Here is a 17,031-nt window from a genome sequence, read left to right on the forward strand (position 1 = left end):
ATTAACACATTCATTAGGCATTATGACATAGATAGCTTTGCCTCTCCGGACGCTGAATTCGAGTGAAGGATTCTCCTGTCCAAACAGGAGCGTCCCCACCACTAAATTGCTTTGGGAAATCCAATTGTTATCCTGTGGATAACCTGTGGACCCTGCCAGAGAAATATACATTATAGTAAGAACTTACCGTTGATAACGGTATTTCTCCTAAGTCCAAAGGTTCCACAGGGATCCCACCCTGATGCACCTGATTTGAGGATCCTTTTACTCACTAACCTCTTCCTTCTTGTACGGAAGGGTGTGTGTTCTTCTTGCTTGATTAGGGCTATCTATGATGCTCCTGCCTTGAGCTTTGGAAATACAACTGATTTGCCTGAGCCAGGAGGCGGGATATATGGACGGGCCCGTTGCATGCTGGGAGGCCGAAAAGTTTTGACCGATTGGTGCAAATCTGTCACTTTATCATATCCCATTGTTATAGTGTGGACTTAGGAGAAATACCGTTATCAACGGTAAGTTCTTACCATAACGTATATTTAGCACCTGAGTAGGAATTACTGTGTAATTGCTAAGATTCAGTGTTCAGCAACTGGGCTCTCTGTTCATCACACCCAACTGGCAGTAAAGTCTGTACATGCTGTTCCCGCATAGCTCTCTCAGCATCATGTATATAATGTCAGGACTATGGTTTTTGTGAACCTGGTGTTAGTGAAGTCTGTGCGGGCGACTGGAGGACTATGTGTATATTAGGCTGGTCTGTAGGAATCAGTGAGAAGGAGCAATCCCTGACCAGGGACCGAACCCGGGCCTCGCAGAGGGAGCCATATCCTGACCACTGGATCACCAGGGACTTGGTGTTTAAAGCAGGATGGTGAATGTATTGGTGCGACTGAACTGGATATACTGTCACAGGAGTAGGTGCTTGTGTACTCAAGGTTACTATGAAATAGGTTCTCTGGAGTTGCGCAGAACTGGGAGGAGAGCTGAAGACGTTGAACCGGGCTGGTTACCGGTGAGAATGGGAACCACACTGTGAACCGGGCTGTGTACCGGTATACTGGAATGCAACTGTAATCCAGGCTGGTACCGGATATAACTGGAAACGCAACTGTAAGTAGAACAATGACTGTGGCTGTGACTTTAAGACAAGGCTTAAGAACACTGCAGCTGCGGCTTCAAGACAAGACTGGAGAACACTGCAGTTGTGGCTTTAAGACGAGACTGGAGAATTACTGCAGATGTGGCTTTAAGACGAGACTGTAGAATACTGCAGCTGTGGCCCCAAGACGAGACTGAAGAACACTGCAGCTGTGACCTTAAGATGAGACTGTAGAATACTGCCGCTTTGACTTTAAGATGAGACTGTGGAATTCTGCGGCTATGGCTTTAAGATGAGACTGTAGAATACTGCAGCTGTGGCCCCAAGACGAGACTGAAGAACACTGCAGCTGTGACCTTAAGATGAGACTGTAGAATACTACAGCTGTGACTTTAAGATGAGACTGTGGAATACTGCGGCTATGGCTTTAAGACGAGATGAATACTGGATATTAATGGTAACACAACTGTAATCCAGACTGGGAAGCAAAAGAGCAGAGTTTTACAGGAACCAAAGTACAAGTGTTACCTTTAGGAAGCTCAGCTTCTAAGCTCACACATAGCTCTGTGTGTGACACATGGAACTGGCAGAGTTTCCAACTCAAGTCTCCTGACTTATACTTCCTGGTAATTGGTGAGCAGTGTTGGGTGAGTCAGAGAGTCTCAAGCTGGCACAGGATTGGACAGCTCTGGGTCAGGTGAACAGTCACTGTCACATGAGTACTCTAGACTAGGCTCTAATGTGGAGTGAGGGCTAGCAGGCTGAAAGAACACTGAAGCCTGAACTTCTGCAAACGAACAGAGGATGCTGGCTTTTAGACCTAAACTTCAGATTGTTGAATTCAGATTCACACAGAAGATTAATCACCACAGGTGGAGCGCGTTAACTCTGCACTCAGGAAACTCATGATACTGACAAGCTGTTTATCCCAGTGAGCAAAGAGACACAGGATCCAGAACAGGTGGCAGGGGTAAGCCACCAAATATGAGAACTACAGTCAGGATCGTGACATATAAATTCTAAGTGTGTCTATTCATATTGTCTGCTTCCTAGTGTTTGGGCCTACTAGGCCTCAATCCGCATCAGAGCCTAAGTCTGGAGAACTGCTGTGACAAGTCCTGATCACCTGACTGCAGCACAGCCAATCATGTGACTATCTGAGCTTCCCTGCACCACCTGACTCCATTCAGCCTATCCCAGTGTTTATCTACCTGTCTCTGGCTCTCAGAAATCGTCAGTGCTATGGTTGTCTAACCCAGTGTTGGATGTCTCTGCATTCTGTGGTTATTTCTGTGGTTATGTCGGTTTGTCTCCAGGTATTCCAGCTCCTGTGACCTTGCTCCACTTAAAGAAACCTGCACCAGTTTCTATCCTGCAGTGCTGCCTGACTCCAGCGGTGTTCCAACATCGTCTCCTGTTGTCATCGGTGTTCAAACATCGATCTGTAACCATCAGTATTCCAATATCGACCTCTGCTACCATCGATGTCCTTCCATCGAGCTCTCACAATCTGTGCCAGTTCTACTCGGCATCCTCTGCAGCCCGTCCAGCTCTCAGCCTACCTCGGTGTTCTGCCATCGAATCCCACTTCCAGTGTTTCATCTCCTGGTCAGTATCGGTTCATCTCTTCAGTTCAGTGATTAGCTGTTCTCTTCTATGGACTTTACCATCATAGTGTCTTCCAAGACTGTACCTTATTGATACCATACTACGCCTAACAGCATTCTTCATTACTACTGTATCTGAGGAACTTGACTGCATTTGAGTACACTGTGATTATTGCCTGAGTACTGTGATATATATCATCTGCCATTGTGATTGCCTGAACTGTGTGAACAATAAAAACTTGCACTTTTACTCCGCTGTCGTTTTGGTCACGCCTTTGGGCGTCTGTACTAAAGTACCTTACATGTCCAGGAATCTCATATGGTCACCAAGGTTCACCTACACATCTTCCCCTACGTCTGAGGCTTCCCCATGTCAGCCACAGGCTTGACAGGGGCGTGAGAATCAGAAAGTGAGATATTTTGTGAGTGTTCTTCTGGTTTATTTATTTTTTTAAAGTGGCAATCATTTACATGACAAAACCAGGTTGGTTTTCCCATGTAAATATTATAACTGCCACTTAAAAAACAAAACAAAACAAAAAAACAGGAGAACTCTCTGAAAATCTCTTACTTTCTGATTCTCACATCCTATTACATTCCCCACATACTGTTTATTTGGAAACTTGTGCATTTATTTTTCAGAGTGCGAGAAGTGTTAGAGATTGAGGTTTTTTAAAATAATTTATAGATGAATAAAATAATTGTAGCTAAAATTGCAACTTCTGATAGAATCACTCAGGCAATAGAATTTTTATGACCATGGAAGTGCATTATGAGAAGAAGCCTATCAACTGACTTGAAACTAATGACATCATGGAAAATATATGTATTCAACCCACAAGATAAATTCCACCAATTTGTGTATTCTTGTATATGCTGGGGAAAAAAAAAAAGCTGAGTTTAACAGTCTGAAGCTATGCGTCCCAGCAACTACAATATGGTAACAACAACAAAAAATAACACTGTACCAAATACTGTTTTTCAATTAATTTTTATTTTCATATAATGTTTTTATTAAAGTAGTTTTAAGAATATATGAAGGAGATGCATTTTTCATTTCATTTATTAAGTCATTAATCAGCAATGCACTAAACTATAGATAGAAACAGAAGATTTTGCGGAAGTGGAGATTCATTCCCAATTCATTCATAATTTTGTTTCTGATCTTCCTGTGGGGAAAAAAAGGATGAGGTCCATTACATATACAGCAACACATTAACTGATTCTGATTTTGCATTTACTGAAGGAAACTTAAATACTACATATATCTTTAGAGCATATTGCTGAAACTCTTACTGAACCAATGAATCATGGGAAAAATGTTCTATGAACTAATCATTTAGAAATATATTCATATTATTTAAAAGTTTTCAAATCCTACAACTCCTAATATACATGAAAGCTATAATGGGGTCCTCTTCTCCTGCTTATTGCTTTGCTCCTTCTTCCCTTCACTTACTACGCTTTTATTAGTCTAACCATTATTATTCTTCCGTTCCTGTGCTGCTATTACACCCAATGTTGCATTTATATTGTGTCATCCTATTGCTATAGTATATTCCCTGTACTTAGTTACACAGATCCTTTATTGTCTTTCAGCAGTACTAAATTATGCAAATGAAACAATTAAAATGAATAGCAAAAGTAACACATCTTTCTTATCATGGGTGTGCAGTATGTGTGTTCTGTGAGATAGATAGATAGATAGATAGATAGATAGATAGATAGATAGATAGATAGATAGATTACCTTTTTTACAGTCCAGATTATCCAAGTAAAGTGTCTCCAAGTCACCCTGCGATGCCACCAAGTCCACCTAGCAGTCCACTTAGCAGTCCACTTACAGGCAAGCTTCCTAATAGCCCCTGACCTTTTCCTCCTGTCAGTCCTCCTGTCAGGTCTGAAACTGTTCCAACCAAACCTCCTAATCCTCCACCTGACCCCAGGAGGCCTCCCACTCCACTTAGTAATCCTCCATTTCCAGAAAGCAAACCACCTAATCCTCCACCTGATCCACCTGACCCCAGGAGGCCTCCCACTCCACTTAGTAATCCTCCATTTCCAGAAAGCAAACCACCTAATGCTCCACCTGATCCACCTGACCCCAGGAGGCCTCCCACTCCACTTAGTAATCCTCCATTTCCAGATTGGCATCCTGATCCTAGCAATCCCCCTTTTCCACCAAGTAAGTCTGTCACTCCAAGGCCACTAACTGCACCTGTTACTCCTCCAAGCAAGTTTCCTACGGGACCAAGCAAGTTTCCTACGGGACCAAGCACGCTTCCTAAGGGACCAAGAATACTTAATAATGATAGAAGCCCTCCAACTGGGCCTAAAAGATCACGAGTGTGTCGATTATGAGCCCCCCCTTCAGTAGTATGCGTAGATGGAGAGTTTGGCAGATGTCCTTGGCTGATGCGCTGCAGGAACTAAAGAGAAATATTACTGTACTCTCTATCATAATGACCATACAAACACAGACAAACAAAAAAAACAACGTCAGGTGAATGTCTCGCTTATTATAACAATGATTGTCCACTTTCATTTAACAGACAAGAAGGATCACACCATCCATACTTTTCAGTTGAGGGTGTATTGCCCATATGTATAGCAGAGGTGTATTTAGGGGTGAGGGCGCCCCTAGGCACCACATTAATGGTCACCTCATCTGCCTAATTTTAATATCTTCATTGCTTGGTTATAAGCGCTCATTTGATAATCGCTAATTAAGTAGAATAATAAACTAATTATGACATGTTTGTATATTTAATTATGTATACATATTTACTAAGTAGAGCAGTTTACAAGTCAGTGTGTGCATGTATTACCTACTCCATTCAAGATGACATATGATACAGTACAGTAGATAGATTTTGCAGTTACTGGTACATTTCGGTCTGACAGTTCCAATAAAAGCAAAGTGCCGCCCCCAAACAAGTGCCACCACTAGGCATGTGCAGGGAAGTGAGCTGAATGACAGAGGCGCAATGTGCCCCATCATTATTGGCAACACTATACTTGTAGCTTTTGTGACCTGCACCAGTCGTTCCTGCTCCCACAATACTGGGGGTAATTCAGAGTTGATCATAGATGTGCTAAATTTAGCACATCTACGATCATTTGCTATGACATGCGGGGGGAAGCCCAACACGGGGCTAGTCCGCCACGCATGTCAGGCCCTACCCTCCCAGGGGCGTTTTAAGAGAGGAGGAGGCCCGTGTGCAGGCTTCTGCTTCAGGGGCCCCCTCCTCTCTGACTGATGCACAGGATTTAATACTTACCTCTCCGGAGTCCCTCGGCGGTGCCACCCTACTCCGCGGCAGCAGCAATAGAGTCTGAGAACAGACTCTATTGCGCATGCGCAAACCTCCGGGAACACGGCACGGTGGCCATTTTCCCAAAGATTTTTCTAATGCGCATGCACGAAACTCTGGAAAAATGGCCGCCGTGCCATCTTTCCGAAGTTTTCAGCAGGAGCATTAGAGTGTGTTCCCCCTAGTGTTCAAACTCTATTGCACTGCCGAAAAGGGATGGCTTCGACGGGGGACTTCAGAGAGGTAAGTATTAAGCAAATGGGTGCAGTGTGTGCGGGGTGGGCCCCCCTGGACCTGGGGGCCCGTGTGCCTCGCACACACTGCACCCATTATAGAAATGCCAATGCCCCCCCTCCCCCGCACAAGTACAAAAGCGCTGTTGTACTTGACAAGTAGCTCCCCACCTGCACAGCTCCTGCACGCTGGCAGAGAGCTACCCATCGCAGCGGCTGCATGTGACGTCGCGCAGCCGCCGCGGCCCGTCCCCTGCATGGTCCAGGCATGCGTTGCCTGGACTGCCCCCTCCCGCCCAATGACCGCCTCTGCCTGTCAATCAGGCAGAGGCAATCGCTGGGCTGAGATGCTGATAGCATCTCTGGCATGCGCACTGTGGCGCATGCGCAGTTCAGACTTGATCGCCCGCTGTGTGAAAATGCACAGCAGCAATCAGGTCTGAATTAGTTCCACTGTCATTTGCTGTGGAAACATGCAGCCAGGGATTGTGATTACAATAAAATAGTACATTTTTATTTTTATTTTTTTTCTTTAATCAGCCATGAGTGCCACTGGGAAGTTTTGACTGCTGCATGTTGCAAGAGAGGTGAGTGAACCTCCGCCCCCCCTCTTTGGCAACTACATTCTTAATACAGGTGGTAAATGACCCTGCTTTGATTCGTTAATGGACATTACATTTAAGGGCCCACCCACCCCCAACCCCACCCACCCCCACCAATATATAAAATTACAGTATTGTTTGCAGGAACTCAACAATTACAATTTCTTGATTTTCTATTAATTGAATGTATGTTGTAGACTACTGCCATACTTGCAACCTGTAACCTCACAAATCTTACCAATAAATGGCACACAGTTGGTGTTATTCGTACTGGGCAGAGGTAATTCTGTAAAAAGAAGTCAGATTGCAATGTTTAATTTTATTGTGACAACGTTTTCATTGTAGAAAGTTATTGTTTGACAATTTAAAATTTGTATGTCAGAATATTCAGAAACAACACTCTTATGTAGGAAATACTAGAATGCTATGTATAAAGCCGGGTACACACTAGAGCGGTGTCTGCACGACATATTGGGCCAGATTTAATAGGGTGCGATTTCGGAAAGCGTGCGATTTTTACCACAAATTTAATTTAATGTAATAGCTTGCATTTTTGTTAAAAATTGCAAGTGATAAATCGTATCCAGATGTTTTCCCATTGAAAACAATGAAAATCGCAAATGTAATAGGATGCAATTTTTTTCACTTGCACTCAAAACCTTACCAAAAGTAGCCCGAATAGGCCAGGTTTAGACTGGCGATTTTTGGAGAAGCATGCACAGATCAATGTGATCCGTGCATGCTTCTGTCTGTAAAAGTAAAGAAAGTGTTAAAAAATAAAAAAAATAGAAGTGCAGGTCCCCCCCAAAAGCATAAACAGCCCCGGGCTCTTTGAGCCAGTCCTGATTGCAAAAATACGGGGGAAAATTTTGACTGGGGTTCCCCCGTATTTAGGCAAACAACACCAGGCCCTTGGACCAGTCCTGGTTCCAAAAATATGGGGGACAAAAGAAGTGGGGTCCCCCATATTTTTTAAACCAGCATCGGGCTCCACTAGCCAGGGAGGTGATGCCGCAGCCGGGGGGACACTTTTATATAGGTCCCTGCATCCAAAGCATCACAAACCCCCCAACTAGTCACCCCAGGCCGGGTTCCCTGGAGGAGTAGGGACCCATTAAAATAAAGGGGTCCCCCCCTCCAGGCTCCCAAGGGCCAGGGATGAAGCCTGAGGCTTTATTATCTTTTGCTGTGGAACTACAAGTCCTAGCAAGCCTCCCCCGCATGCTGGTACTTGGAGAACCACAGGTATCAGCATGCGGGAATTAATGGGCCTGCTGGTACCTGTAGTTCCACAGCAAAATAAATACCCCAAAAAAGACAAGACACACACACTGTCAAAGTAAAAGTTTATTTACACATACATGCGCAAACTTACCCATACTTACCTAGTGTTCCACGGAGCCCCTCGGTCCCCTTATCTAGCAGAATCAATCAGGGTACCTGTAACAAAAAAACAAAACAATATACTCACCTAGAATCAGGCGGAGATCAGTCCTCTTCGTTCCCAGTAGGCATCCACAGGGTTAAAAAAAAATAAAACAAATCAATCCTGTCCAATGCACTAAAGGGCATACATGTTTACACATGTATCCCCTTTTCCTGAATGCCGGGACCCTGGCATTCGAGGAAAGGACCCGGCAGCCAGTCAGGGAGCACCACGTCATAGCTCTCTCCTGATTGGCTGTGCGCTTCTGGCCTGTCAATCAGGCAGAGCGCACCGGCTATAATGGAGGATAGCGGTCCTCCATTATAGTCAAATGTGGGAAAATTGTGGTCTGCGGTAGACCGCGCAGTTAATTGGGGTCACTCTTGTGGGTTTATTTGTTCTGACCTTCATTAGCACCCCACCACCACCACCAGTGTGTACACATGATCTGGACTGACGGGGATTTGTTCCGTAGTCGGGGAAAAAATCCCTGTTGTTCTAGTGTGTACCCAGCATACCCCCAGCCCAGGCTCAGGTACATGCAGTATGAACCCCTTTTGGCGCCCTGCAGCACAGATGCAAAAGAGATGCCATTGCTTATGCACATCCCCCCCCCCCCCCATGTTCCAACTGCTGCAACAATGCCCCAGCATACCCTGTTCTGCCAGTAATGCTGAAAAGCCATAAATATATATTGGTATGAAGAAATATTAGTGAATACGGGTGGTCATTCCGAGTTGTTCGCTCGCTGCCGTTTTTAGCAGAATAGCGATCAGGCTAAAAACTGGCAGTTATGCGCATGCGTATGGGCCGCTGGGCGCACGCGCTAAGTATTTTCACACAAAACTATGCAACTTTACACAGGTCCGAGCAACGCTTTTCAGTCGCTCTGCTGATCGGTGAGTGATTGACAGGAAGTGGGTGTTTCTGGGCGGAAACTGACCGTTTTCCGGGAGTGTGCTAAAAAACGAAGGCGTGTCAGGCTAAAACGCAGGAGTGGCTGGAGAAACGGGGGAGTGGCTGGCCGAACGCAGGGCGTGTTTGTGACGTCAAACCAGGAACTAAACGGACTGAGGTGATCGCAATCTAGGAGTAGGTCTGGAGCTACTCAGAAACTGCAGGGAAATATTTAATAGCAGAACTGCTAATCTTTCGTTCGCAATTCTGCTAAGCTAAGCTACACTCCTAGAGGTAGGCGGCTTAGCGTGTGCACTGCTGCTAAAAGCAGCTAGCGAGCGATCAACTCGGAATGAGGGCCACTGTTACTATTATTAATTATGTTTCTGTCATTTCTAAACCAGACAACTTGTTTCCATTTTTTTATAAATGTGATAACTAGTACAAATCTGTATAATTGTATGTTTGTTTACCAACATCTGATGCACAGTTGTAGTCAGGTTTTGAAGTGCACCATCGCCATCCATAACTAACGTCTCCTAGTGAACAGGAAATTAAAAAAATATACAAATGAGTAGATAACAATGAGATTGTATGAATTATTATTTTTTCAATTATAGATTGTCAAAGTTAAACTTTATGTGCATGCACAATACTGACATCAAGAAGACATAACAGCATTGTCTAGACAAAATGTAACACCAAATGGAAAATTATAGCTTACTAGATTTGCATCTGATCCAAAAATGTCTTTGCGGGTACAGCCAGAGGCAACCTAATGTAGAATGTAAAATATTAAACCAAATATACAATGTATACATTTTTTCATGTCTGTCCATCCTGATATATGACTGTCATTTGCTATATCACAGTAGCATATGCAGAAAATGAAATTGTCACAGCAATTTTCTTTTCAGCTTTAGCACCAAAAAAATCCAAATTGCATGGAATATAGCACAGGTTCTCAAACTCGGTCCTCAGGACCCCACACAGTGCATGTTTTGCAGGTCTCCTTACAGAATCACAAGTGAAATAACTAGCTCCACCTGTGGACCTTTTAAAATGTGTCAGTGAGTAATTAAAACACCTGTGCACCTGCTGGGTTACCTGCAAAACATGCACTGTGTGGGGAGGACCGAGTTTGAGAACCTATGGAATATAGCAAAAGAAGACATGAAACACCTCTTTTATAGATGTCTACAAAATACTGTATAACAAGTTCTGAAAAAAATAAAAGGTTAGGGTTAGCCACAAAGGGGGGATGTTAGGGTTAGGCTGCGGAAAGGGAGTATTAGGGTTAGAGGGTAGGGAAGAGGGGATACTTACCTCGCCCCTGTCGGGATTTTTAACATCGGGATGTCGGCGTCGGTATTGTGACCCCCGGCATCCCATCTGCCGGTCACACATATTGAACCCCTACATACCAGCTATTATGACATATTCTCATGTTCTGAGGTGGGTAAAGGAAGAGAAAGTCCACTAGTCGGTCATCCTCTGAAGAAGGCTTACTTTGTGGCGCACTCTTTTATTGTAAATATGTAGCCTGTGTTAAATTAAAACTTAACATTTATTTTAGGCAGTTTTAAAATAATGTTGACAATAAGACATAAACAACACAAAGTGATCTTGAATAGATCTGTGAATATTTCGAAATGACCGTGTATCAACACATCAGAAAAATGTATGATCGTTGTAACACAAATTCCCTATAAATGGGATTTCCTGACAAACCGTTAAAAAAATAAAACAAAGGTGAAAATATCTGCAATCAATTATTACTAATGGGTAGCAGTAAATTCAAGGAGACCTCTCCCCCATAATAATTTGATCTCACTCGATAGTGTACCAAGATAATAGCAACTGTCTGCAATGGCTGTGCATGTTCCCTTTAAATTCATGGATAGTAAAACATCCTAGAGGGACAAGGCTGATTGATGGCAGATGTGGAGCATGTCAGAGTGACACAAAACTGTGATTCAATATAGTGTTAGAACTAACTTCTAAATAAATATTAACTCCTATATGCTATTATCTGGGTACACTATCGAGTGAGATCAAATTATTATGGGGGAGAGGTCTCCTTGAATTTACTGCTACCCATTAATAATAATTGATTGCAGATATTTTCATCTTTGTTTTATTTTTTCAACGGTTTGTCAGGAAATCCTATTTATAGGGAATTTGTGTTACAACGATCATACATTTTTCTGTTGTGTTGATACACGGTCATTTCGAAATATTCACAGATCTATTCAAGATCACTTTGTGTTGTTTATGTCTTATTGTCAACATTATTTTAAAACTGCCTAAAATAAATGTTAAGTTTAAATTTAACACGGGCTACATATTTACAATAAAAGAGTGCGCCACAAAGTAAGCCTTCTTCAGAGGATGACCGACTAGTGGTCTTTCTCTTCCTTTACCCTCCTCAGTTACTGTACTATGCTTACTGGCGCACCTCCAGCCCAATTCATTAAAGTGTAGAACATTAGATCTACTCAAATTGATTTTCCAAGGATGGTTCTCATGACTGATTACTATACAGATTATGAAAGCTTGTGCATAACTTTTTAGACTATATGTCTTTTATTTGTAAACATATTCTCATGTTCACAATCTTGTACATAACAAAATTCTAACATGGGAAAATTGTATGTTAATGAAAGTATTTTCTTTGTTATATATGCATAAAATGTAGAAGTGCTAATCTTTGTATTTTCAGCTCAAAATCCTCTTTTCTGTAGAGCAATATCCTAGGAGATACCTACATCTGGTGGGGCTACCCAACGTTTCATCCATTGTGGCAGTAACATATCTAAGGGCCATGGTGCCCCCTACAAAGTGAAGGCCTTGAATACCTGAAACATTTACTCAGCTGCATTGTGATGTCATGATGTGCTGAACTTCTGGACCAACACATCATGGAGGCTTCCCGAGGGAGCCCAGAGCTAGGAGCTAGAACCAAAAGGCAAGGCTGGGATAATTTGTGTAGAACCTTCTCTGACTTTGGACAGCTACAGGCTCTCAAAGGGTTTAAATTTGAGGATTGCTGAGCTGGGTTGTACCCCTTCCATTTGACTGTTGTCCCTGGAGAGTGCCATTCTGGCCAACCAGTAGTTGCATCACTACATTCTGGTCTGACTTGGTAGCTCTGATGAAGAACTTAGGTTGTGCATGAATTGGACACCCTGATTTGTCAGTTCAATAATCTCAATGGCCAAAAGGCTGCATATAGCATGCCAGTAGAGACTAGGTATACAGTGTGGCAAGCTTTAAAAAGTCCTGCTTCAAACATGAGCTATATATAGTATTAAGCACATGGGACAGATGTGACAGGTCTACCCGGGTACGCAGTGCTTGGCTGCAACACATAACTTCTGCAATGTAAGTAAAGGTGTTCACTTTTATCCCATCTGTGAAGCTAAGTAAGATATTCTATTCATGTGTTGATTATACATATAATGGCTTTCTTACCTCAATGTGTTGAATTTCCTTGATGAGTTCTGTTTTGTCAGTCGCATCCTATAAAAACAAATGTATAGCATATCTATTAAGTATAATAAATGGTAGGACTGCATGACAGGCAATCCTAAAAGAAACAGTAAATTACAGTATTGGTTCTTCTTACCTTGAATTTGTAATAAGTGCAGATGAAGTTTGCCAGATCACCAACAGTTAATCCTTTATTTGCCTATGACAAATAATGGATAAATAACATTGAGTTGCATCTTTCACAGCATACAGTATTTGCTGAAATGTGCCTGTGTTCACTGACAATGCTTTTGTATGTTGTGTAGGTATATATCTATTTTTATATACACATATACAGATATAACCATGAAGTCGAGATACATGAGACTGTTAAGTTGAACGCCCTGAAATATTTTATTGATTTATGTTTTTTGATCTATTTGAAAATATTTTTCTATTATGCTTAAATGTTTAAATTTTACTGGCTGGAGGCTGTTTTGCTCCAAACTGCACCACATGCATCGGACTGCTATCGGAACTGGCTTATATCACAAATATATATATATATATAATCTGGCACTCTGGTGGCTTGTGTGCCCTCCTAAGGGATAACACTCCCCAAAATACAACAGAGGGAAGAAAGCAGCATTCCAAGACTGCGTAGATGGTGAAGCAATCTGTGTTTAATATATCATAAATGTTTTGGGCACTGAAAACCCTTCTTCATGACAAACACTCATACACACATAAAGGGTGCAATTTAATTGTTTGAAAAGTCGGTTGGGTGTCTGTTTTTTTCCTATTAGATAGGAAATAACAGACACCCAACTGACTTTTCAAACAATTGAATACCTCTCATAGGGGGAAATTTACTAAGATGGGAGTTCTATTTAAGATGGGATGTTGCCCATAGCAACCAATCAGTTTCTACTTCTCATTTTTCTAGCACCTTCTACAAGATAATACCTGAAATCTGATTGGTTGCTATGGGCAACATCCCATCTTAAATAGAACTCCCATCTTAGTAAATTTACCTCACAGAGTGTGTAATACCAGCATATCAGATTTAAACTGCACTAGAATTTTGAGTTGGAAATAAATATTTAATTGGTTCTTGAACATTATATCACTATCATAAATGCCACCCATAGTATTGAGACCAAATACCTACCAAAGCCTTCTCCAGGCAGCTGGACTCTTGTTCTTCGCCATTTCTAATGCAAACTGATGTGGCAGGTGCTAAAACATAGAAATGGTTGTCAACAAGTAGGTGATAATAACATGATACATAAAATCTACTTAAAAATGACAAATGACATAGGATTCTCAGACAACTCATCTATTATATTCTGCTACAATACAGGGGTCTATTTACTAAGCGTTAGAAAGAGATAAAGTGGACAGAGATAAAAGTACCAACCAACTAGCTCCTAACTGCCATTTCTCAAACCCAGCCTGTAACATGGCAGTTAGGAGCTGGTTGGTTGGTACTTTATCTCCAGCGACTTTATCTCTCTCCAAGGCTTAGTAAATAGACCATTTATCACTTAATTTGAAGACTAAAGGTCTCTCAAGTTTGAAAATGTATCTTCTATATCTGCAGTATTGTCAGTTTACAGTAATAATTAGCTAAAAGAAAGGGCACTTACCAAAGCAGCAACCGGCAGCTATGACCAATAGTGTCAGAGTAATCATCCTTTCTTACTTGCAAGGTGCGTCTTCAGTATGAAACTCACAGGTGGAATGTACTGAAATGTTTCAGAAGTGATGAATTTATACAAATTTAGGTCTGTGAGTACATCTAATACTAATTAAACAAGTAGATAAAGTGGATGGAAGCGTGAAAATCGTTTTGTAACATAAGAACTTGTGCCCAATGCAAACAAGTAATCATGATCCTTACTTGTCATGGTGTATTATAATGATCAAAGGCTGATACCTTAATGTTTACTGTTTCCCTCAAGCAGAACAAATCAAATGTTAACTGGAAGTTTAACTGTCATATTATAAGGGAGGAGTAACCCACAATGTACCAGTTGAACAATTGTAAAAATCCCTTTATTCATACAAATCCATGAAAATAAATGCAAAGAAGATGAAACACATACAATTAGCATGAATTAACAGGTATAATAGATTTACAGTCAAAGGTCAACACTGTGTAGGTTGACAATACATGGCCGACATGCAGAAGGTGGACAGTCAAAAGGTCAAAGAAAAATAATTAAATGGTAGCGCAAAAAATGTGGGTGGTTGCTGTAATAGATTTTACATTATGTAGATAGAAATAAAAACTTTTTAATATGCACTAAAAAATATACAATTCATTAAAATATATATAGTCGCCCAAATGGCTGTGCAATCAATGTATAAAACTGGATGTAGAAGAAGTGTCCGTTCCTATTTTTGCCCTCTTGTAAATATTTCACATTAGGTGTATAATGGCATCAGTTTCTTTTGGTGGTTAAAGTGTCCAAGAAACAGGTAAACTTTACAGTGTGTCCGTTAGAAGAAATATCCCTGATATTGCACTCCTGTATTTAGGCAGGGATCCACGGTGGTAAGTACCGGTTTGGTCCTGCAGTTTCTGGTTAAAATTCCCTCAAATTCGCCGTAAAGGAAGCATGGAGTCCAGGGGTGGTTCAAGCAGTTTGTAGTCCAGATGGGTGAGAAGGGTGGTCATCTTGAGCATTTTGCTGCATCCAAAATGCAGCTTTATCAAAGGTGAGGTATGTTTGCCCCAGATGGGTTTTTATACCCTTGTCAATATGGCTGCTAATTAGCACCTGGGCACGATTATTCTATCAAATTTTGTTAAACCACATTGATAAATATAAACACAAAGAGGAGTACATGAAGGCAGATGGATTGGGATCGGGTGACCGGCGGTCGGGATCCCTGCGGTCAGCATACCGACGCCGGAATCCCAACTGCCGGGATCATAACTACATCCCGAGGCAGACCCATCTATCATACATTACTATGTATACTAGTGCAAATCAACATGGATTGTAAAGTATGAAAAAGTTGAAAAAGTGTAAACAAATAAAAAAAATTTAAAAACATGCTCTGTTGACCATTGTCATGTTGATCATTTGAACATGTCAACCTTTTAAACCATATGCATATCGACCATTTGGTATTGACTATTGACTATCGACCTTTTAACTGTCGACCTATCATTTGTACACCCTCTTTAGGTGCCTCGATCCCGACTACAGTCCCCACACTCAATGCTACCTGTTCCCGGAATCAGCTCCAGGCAGCATCACAGATGTGATATAATGACGTTTCAGCGGCTATGATGCTGCCAGTTTTACCAAGCTAAAGAATGCAAAGCATTTCCAAGCTTTGTCCGCGGAGCTACTGCCATCTGAAGATGGCATTAGCCTGCTGTAGCCTATGGGCTACATTTTGCATAATTAGCAGGCAGTGGGCTCCCCCAGAACTGTCCCCAGCAATGGCCACCTTGAATGTGTGGTCAGCAGACTGTGCATGTACAGGAGTCACACTTCCACTCCAAGCACATTGCAGGGACAGGCTCCTTCTGGAGCCCCTATCCTTGCAGACACTCTTACTGCATGCCGCTGGTATAAGGCCCTAAGGGGACCTATTTATCAGGCGTGGTATGCGTGACCGCCGGTCAGCATACTAACGCCGGCATCCTGACAGCGGAATGCCGGGGGGGGGGGGATCTCCTTGCGAGCTTGCTCCGCTCGCCATACTGCGTGCTTGGTAATTCCCACTCTATGTATGGGTGTCGTGGACAAGTGGGAATAGTCCCTGTTGGTCGGCATGCCGACTGTTGGGATTGTGAGGGGGCCGGGATATAGGGGGAGGTATTGTAAATGGCCGTATCCTGACCGCCGGTCACATAGCTACATTCCCCTATTTATCAAACCCCCTTTTTGCATGATTTACTGTAGTTACCCCTAGCTTTTGCATGTTTTAAGTATTGAGGCTGTTTCACAAGAGCCTTAACACAGGAGATATCAGTTAGCTACATTTCTAATATTTGGCATTCAGATTTGGGAGAGATTGCAGGTTCAGAAATTAATACTATTAAGACTTCTGCAAAATAGAAAACACAGAAAAAAATTGGTGCTGAACAAACTAGGAATTGTATGAAAGTGTAAGATGAAATGGCTTGAAAAATTAAGATATTTGTTACCCATATTTAAAAAAAAAAAAAAAATTACAAATACAAAGAAATCCCAATTACTGCATCCAAGACCACTATGTAAAACCATTATATGACTTCTATGGGGTCGATTCAGTTAGGGCCAATGTGCAAGAACGCTCACAATCAGTAAAGTGGTAAGCAGTTCCTTTGCAAATTTCCACACATAGCACTTCTATAGTAAGCAAAGCTTTGGTCAGTA

The 17,031-nt window shown here is 42.0% G+C and overlaps 1 protein-coding gene across 1 annotated transcript; it reads right to left on the bottom strand.

Moving 5' to 3' along the window:
- Positions 1-3,681: 3,681 nt before the first annotated feature.
- LOC134935465 (uncharacterized PE-PGRS family protein PE_PGRS10-like) lies at positions 3,682-14,392 on the bottom strand. Its single transcript, XM_063930525.1, has 9 exons — positions 14,299-14,392; positions 13,821-13,888; positions 12,807-12,869; positions 12,653-12,700; positions 9,903-9,953; positions 9,652-9,717; positions 7,094-7,141; positions 4,456-5,135; positions 3,682-3,875 (listed from the first exon to the last, which is right to left on the bottom strand). Exons 1-8 carry the CDS (start codon positions 14,342-14,344, stop codon positions 4,497-4,499), a joined length of 1,029 nt encoding a protein of 342 aa, XP_063786595.1. The 5' UTR covers positions 14,345-14,392; the 3' UTR covers positions 3,682-3,875; positions 4,456-4,496.
- Positions 14,393-17,031: the final 2,639 nt, after the last annotated feature.

The sequence above is a fragment of the Pseudophryne corroboree genome, chromosome 6 (genome assembly GCF_028390025.1).
Source record: "Pseudophryne corroboree isolate aPseCor3 chromosome 6, aPseCor3.hap2, whole genome shotgun sequence".
NCBI classification, from domain to species: domain Eukaryota; kingdom Metazoa; phylum Chordata; class Amphibia; order Anura; family Myobatrachidae; genus Pseudophryne; species Pseudophryne corroboree.